Source organism: Sinohyriopsis cumingii, chromosome 19, assembly GCF_028554795.1.
Source record: "Sinohyriopsis cumingii isolate HCF-2022 chromosome 19, ASM2855479v2, whole genome shotgun sequence".
NCBI classification, from domain to species: domain Eukaryota; kingdom Metazoa; phylum Mollusca; class Bivalvia; order Unionida; family Unionidae; genus Sinohyriopsis; species Sinohyriopsis cumingii.
The window spans coordinates 15841434-15848498 of record NC_142979.1 but is presented as its reverse complement, the minus strand read 5'-3'; the positions used below and the strand labels follow the sequence as shown (position 1 = coordinate 15848498).

Genomic DNA, 7065 nt, shown 5'->3' with positions numbered 1-7065 from the left:
GTTAGTTGTGAAAATTTCTCCTAAATAGGTGTTTATATGATCGGAGTGGTCTTTTCAATACTGCATGTCTCTCTTTTTTGGGGGGTGGTGGGGCATTGCACATATCAAGTTCGTTTGCTTGGTTGAAAGTTTCTTTTGTGGCTAAGTGAAGTCATCAACATAGTTCACTTTATCATCTCTAGTATCAAATGGCTTAAACATCTCACTTAGTTTACCCAAAGGCAAATCTAATGAATCAACAAGTTTCTATCATTTGTATTGATTGGATATTTTTTTCTTCATGTGATAGATTTGTTTACTGTATGTATCAATCAATTTCTGCACGAAACTTAAATGTATATATGCTTATATACTTACTGATGGCCAATCAGTTAAACGTAAATAAACAAAAAGTTCCACTGTCCGTTAGAGGTGATCATCGCTTTGAAGTCAGGGCGAAACAAACTCATTAACCGTAACGTCTGTTGTTATTGATGAACGTCTTCTATTCAAACGCCTGTATTCAGTACGAATGAAAGCGTGACACTCGACACACAGTTTGAACCATCGGTCTAAGGGGCTAGCACACAGATAATGTAAGTTTTTAATGTAAGTGCCTATTTAAAACCAATCACGTTAATTTATTAATATCATGTCTTTCCATTCTTAGATGTGAATCTAAATGTTCACAAAACTTATTTTTTGTCATTTTAAAAACAAGATGGCAAATGTAAGAGTTTGTGGCGTTGGGAGGAAAATGCGGTTTAAAAAGAAAATTAGTGACTATGGATAAACGAGCACTAACCCTTCCACTTACTGGGTAAGGGATCAAAATGCAAAAGAAAAGTGGTGACAAACGAACGTGTCAGGTACATCGTTATGAAGACTATATAACCATAAGCCTTTACACATCATCATCATCATCGTCGTCGTCGTCGCCGCCACCATCACAATTTTCTTCTTGATTTTAATTACTAATTGAATTGATTTAATGCACAATTATTACTGATTAGTGCTGACTCATGACTGAATATTTCCAACAATTATAATGACGAATTGTTTCTGCCTTAAGAGAGATGTATTATGGTATATCATGTATTCATGCCATTAGATTAAAGCTGACATTCCATAGCATTAAAACACTTGTGAAAAAGAGAGTTCTTAGCGCACAGTCAAATGAACTGAATGTAGTCCTCCATAACTTTGTGATCAGAAAGATATTCCTCAAAACTGTGACGTCACAACCTTTATTCTCCAAGCAAATGAATTTGATCCAGTTTCATGTTTTCTAGATTTGTATGTTTCTTATAAGAAAGGGTCTTTTCCAAAACAGAATTCACGATCGTACGACGAAATGTAACAAGTTCTATCACATCTTTTTCAAATTCATGTAAAATAACTGGATAATTTCGAAAGTGGTAAAGACGATAACATCACTACGTGAATTATTTAGAACTGAGTAACTGAAGATGGCGATTGGACTGCAAAGTAGCAACGGTCTATATGTTGTGTTGTGTTCCTAACACGTATGTCTATTCGTTATAATGTAATACTATCACGTAGGTCTATTTGTTGCGGTGTATTCCTAGCACATCGGTCTATTGGCTATAATGTATTCCTACCACATCAGTCTATTTGTTATGGTGCATTCCTAACACATGGGTATATTGGTTATGGTGCATTCCTACTAGTACATCGGTCTATTTTTATGGTGTATTCCTAGCACATCAGTCCATTGGCTATGGCGTATTCCTAGCACATCGGTCTATTTGTTTTGGTCCATTCCTAGCACATCGGTATATTGGTTATGTGTATTCCTAGTACATCGGTATATTGGTTATGCAGCATTCTTAGCATATCGGTCTATTGGTTATGGTGTATTCCTAGCGCATCGGTCTATTGGTAATGATGCGTTCCTAGCACATCGGTCTATTTGTTATAGTGTATTCCTAGTACATCGGTATATTGATTATAGTGTATTCCTAGCATATAGGTATATTGGTTATGGTGTATTCCTAGCACATCGGTCTATTTATTATGGTGTATTCCTAGCACATCGGTCTGTTGGTTATGGTGTATTCCTTGCAATCGGTCTATTGGTTATAGTGCACTCCTAACACATCGATCTACTGGTTATGGTGTATTCCTAGCACATCGGTCTATTTGTTATAGTGCATTGCTGCTATATGGGTATATTGGTTATGGTGTATTCCTATGACTCGGTCTATTGGTTATAGTGCACTCCTAACACATCGATCTACTGATTATGGTGCGTTCCTAGCACATCGGTCTATTTGTTATAGTGCATTGCTGCTATATGGGTATATTGGTTATGGTGTATTCCTATGACTCGGTCTATTGGTTATAGTGCACTCCTAACACATCGATCTACTGATTATGGTGCGTTCCTAGCACATCGGTCTATTTGTTATAGTGCATTCCTAGTACAGCGGTATATTGATTATGGTGTGTTCCTAACACATCGGTCTATTGGTTATTGTGCATTCCTAGCATATCATATCAATATATTGGTTATTATGTATTCCTACCACATCGGTATATTGGTTATGGTGTATTCTCAGCACATCGGTCTATTTGTTATGGTTCATTCCTAGCACATCGGTCTATTTGTTGTGGTGCATTCCTAGTACATCGGTCTATTTTTATGGTGTATTCCTAGCACATCGGTCTATTGGTTATGGTGTATTCCTAGCACATCGGTCTATTTGTTTTGGTCCATTCCTAGCACATCAGTATATTGGTTATGGTGCATTCCTAGCACATCGGTCTATTGGTTATTGTGTATACCTAGCACATCGGTATATTGATTATGGTGTATTGCTAGTTCATCGGTGTATATGTTACGGTGTATTCCTAACACATTTTGTCAAAATCCATATTAGCGCATTATCAAAAGCCGTACCATTACACTAGCTGTCTAATCTAATCGTTTTCTAAAGGTACTTAAGAGGACAACTTTTGAGGGGTATATATCATGATACTTTAATTAAAAAAGTACAATAGGAAGTCATTGATCTGAACTCATATAGGGACGTGAAACATGTCCGGATAGATGAATTTAGGTTTTATCAAACCTGCAGACTAAATGACATGCATACAAGTGCAGAGATAGACGAGTTACTGCGAAATGTAATTTATTATCTATCAAAGTTCTGGACATATATAAACATGCAGTGATGGGCGAGTTACTGCGAACATGTAATTTATTATACGATCAAAGTAACAAAATAGATATTAAATATAGGCAATCGGCTGTAGTTGTTTGAAACTGATTGTATCGTACTTACAATGAGAAAATCGATTGTGGTAAATATCCATAATATCTATCCATACTCTGGATATTGACCGCGATCGATTGTCTCATTGTAAGTACGATAACAGTGAGTTTCAAACAACTACCTGGATATTGACCGCGATCGATTGTCTCATTGTAAGTACGATAACAGTGAGTTTCAAACAACTACCTGGATATTGACCGCGATCGATTGTCTCATTGTAAGTACGATAACAGTGAGTTTCAAACAACTACCTGGATATTGACCGCGATCGATTGTCTCATTGTAAGTACGATAACAGTGAGTTTCAAACAACTACCTGGATATTGACCGCGATCGATTGTCTCATTGTAAGTACGATAACAGTGAGTTTCAAACAACTACATGGATCTTGACCTTACCGATTTCCTCATTGTAAGTACGATACAGTCCTTTTCAAACAACTATAGCCGATCGCTTATATTTATAAGGACTCTTTCTAGTATCAATTTTTGTAAGCTGAATGGCGAAATGTAGAAGGATACCGATTTTTTAGTACTAAGATTTCAACGCTACAGTATCTGCAGAATTGCATGTTAACCATGTCCTATTATGTAAAAAAAAATAGATCAAGGGATATATATCCAGAGAGACAATAGCGTTTGTCAACCGTTGGAAACTGTGTGCAATTCTTAGGATAGTGTCATTCTATCAGTACTTATTTGTTAGCCTTAAATCGCCGTTCGCTGTAGTTCAGATAAACTTTACAACTTTGATGAAGGAGGTTTCGAATAAAAGAGGTTTAGCTGTATGTTCAACATTAGCTGTTCATTATTTTGCATTTCTGTTTTCAGCTCCTTTCCGAAATGGTTTCTCTAGTGGATATTATATCGTGTTGTGTCCTTCTTATGTGTGTTTTCGATCCACATACCGCACTAGATCCTCCAGAATTTTCCAGCCCTTCTGAGTACGACACTATGCAAGGTATATCTCATAATGGAGGAATAATTTTATTTCTATATATTTCCTTTGTCTCTTATATAATCCAAGCTTGCATAAATATGGTGGAAATAGTTCATTATTACTGTCTTTTGTTATCCGTGTATGTCATTTGCTTCTAAACAAAGTGTCCACCATCGTTTTAATCGATTGTCTGTAGCATAACTTTTCAGGGAAACGGTAATTATATAACTTGTAATCCTCATACAACCCAAGCCTTTGTATCAAACTCTGTCTGACGAAATATCGAAGTCATCACCAAAAAAGAGAGCGTAAAGTATTTTTGCCTGTAGCGTGCGATATATCAATGTTGGTTTTAAAGCAAGTGTTAACCTTTAGGTTTTTTCTATTACAATAATTGTCGCTCTTTTACACACTACACGCTTTCGTTTCTTGAGTTTTTTTGCATATCAGCTCATTAATCTGAACATTTTGCATTGTTTACAAGAACAACAACAGAAGGAACCCCCAAAAGTTCAACAACTTAAAACAAAATAAAATGGTAAAATAAGATATTTATATTAAACTAACATTGTATATATAGATGGATGTTCACGTCATAATGAATATACTATGTATATTTAATTTAATTGTTTGTTTGTTAGTTTTAAATTTTGTTAAAATGTAACTACATGTTATTGTAATGTAACATCGTATGCTGGACTTGACCTTGTCCAGAACTGAATTAATTTCTGCTTGACCTGATTGACCTTTTCAATTGTTTTTCATTAATGTTAACAACTAATAATAGCTTCATTATTCTCTATGTGTATGAGCTTATTATCAGGATTATTATTCAGGTGAACAAAGAAGGATTAAGTATGTTGATCAGGGTCAGGGTTTTGGAGATTCCAAAGTGAAATTTGTAGGCTATTGTGTTGTAAATAAACAAGGCTCACTAGATAATTCTAGAGGGTTATTTTCCGTTAGGTAATGGTTCTTTTTAGAAAAATGCTAATTGTGACCCGAGGTTAAGCAGAGAGCTATATTATCTTGTGACTGTGAGGATTTTACCAGTCGTGCTTTGACACCTAGCACTTTAAGTTGTATTATGTGGTGACTAGTTTGGGCTGAATTTTATTTTCTTCAAATTATTGAATTCAAATGATTATTTTCTATGGAAGTACAAAAGTGCTCTGACAAAATTCTTGGATAAAGATATTATATGGAATTTATACTGCATTGAAATCTGGAATTATATTTCTGTGATTCAACAAGAAATTGTTGACACAACAGCACTTCTCAGGCAATGACAGACACGTCATCGCCTTCACTATTTGGATCTCTTCGTGACGTGAACTAAGTGTTATTCAGGACATTTCATTACTAGGACTTGTGTCCTTAATTCTTGGATTATTTTTGGATTTAATTCGCAATGCCGTAAGTTCTTTTTATCTCATTTTTCACTTTATATTCTAGGGAAATAAATTGTTTGTTAAATTTTACAAAGCTTGCAATCTTCACTTTTTTTTTGTTACTTATTTTAAGAGCATAGACTCGTAACAAATGATAAATGTTTGTAATTCCGGATTGTGACTGCCAATTCTTAATTCTGGAAGGTCCTTTTTGAAAATGTATCAACAATTAATGGAATTTTCAGTTCTTCAGTATTTGTGATTCGAAATCTTCATTTCTTAAAATAAGTTAAAATACCAAATTCTGAATACCAAGTTCTGCTAAAAAGATATATCTGACCTTAAAAGGGACCAAATGCAACTCTAATTTTTTGGGGAAAACTCCAAAATGACATGCTGTGGGAAAAACAAATCCAGGAGCAAATGTGTTCCTTAATAAGTTTCTTTATTATTTTGAATAATACGTTATTATGTCATAAACCAGCAAATCAAAATTGTATTTACAAGCAAATGTGATTTCATTTATTTTAATTCTTTAAAACGTCAGTGTTATACCATAAAGTGTAACTTAACTCGATTATCACAGAGAGAACAATGACTATTTGAGAACTTTAAAAAAAAAACTGTTTATGTTGGAATTTGTAAGAGTTTGTTTAATTCGTTATTTATTATAGGCAGTAACTTTTATCCTTGAATCACTCCCATCCAACGTGCAAACTCGTACAATGATAAAAGTTGAATTATTACCATTACTGTTTGGAGAATGCAAACCATTGGATTTCTGTAGCTCATACGTTTGCAACATTGTCAAATAGGTAATATACACTGCTTTGATTATTCGTGAATTGTGTGGGGGTTGGGGGTAGGTGTGTGTGTGTGGGCGCTAATTAAGGCTAGACAGACGGATAAACCGATGTATAGGTATAGAAATGAAAGGACGTTAATGTCCGTCTATCTCTTTCAAAACTGCTCGGAGGGACTAAAAACTACGGTGCACTGAAACAAACATTTTTAAAGCGAAAACAATTATTAAACATTCACTGAACCTTCAGAAAAGGTATATAATTTTTTGTATACATACAGATTTTTATTGTTTCAGATTCAAGAGTGCAGCAAGTCTCTAAGTACCTTTATTCCACCAGAAATCCACCCGTAGGCGGAGGTCGTTTCAGGGGAAAACTCACCGTCAGCCAAAGTCGATGGACTCTCGCTGTCCGATCACGTCCTAAAATCCCGCTCAGTATCTCGTTCGAAGGCCCTGCAGGCTACGATGTGATAGTTTCTATTCAGGTCATAAAGACTGATAATGTATAAGACTACAACGAACTGGAGTAAAGTGAAGACAATATGTCAAATTTATATTCTGCGCTCTATGAACTATCTCCCATGTATTTTATGAATCCACTAGACTGAAATAAACCGCGTTTTCTTTGAATAAATTATTCAAATAAAGATAA

General features: G+C 35.0%; 1 protein-coding gene across 1 annotated transcript; it reads left to right on the top strand.

Moving 5' to 3' along the window:
- The first annotated feature begins 3535 nt into the window (after positions 1–3535).
- On the top strand, positions 3536–7065 carry LOC149775179 (uncharacterized). Its single transcript, XM_089943874.1, has 3 exons — positions 3536–3625; positions 4109–4238; positions 6708–7065. The coding sequence occupies exons 2-3, from the start codon at positions 4121–4123 to the stop codon at positions 6920–6922; spliced, it is 333 nt and encodes a 110-aa protein (XP_089800000.1). The 5' UTR covers positions 3536–3625; positions 4109–4120; the 3' UTR covers positions 6923–7065.

What these genes read in the sequence shown, in the direction of transcription:
- LOC149775179 (XM_089943874.1), top strand. Translation starts at nt 4,121, where the DNA reads ATGGTTTCTCTAGTGGATATTATATCGTGTTGTGTCCTTCTTATGTGT. An exon ending in TGAGTACGACACTATGCAAG is followed by an intron (nt 4,239 to 6,707) that starts GTATATCTCATA and finishes TTATTGTTTCAG; the next exon opens with ATTCAAGAGTGCAGCAAGTC.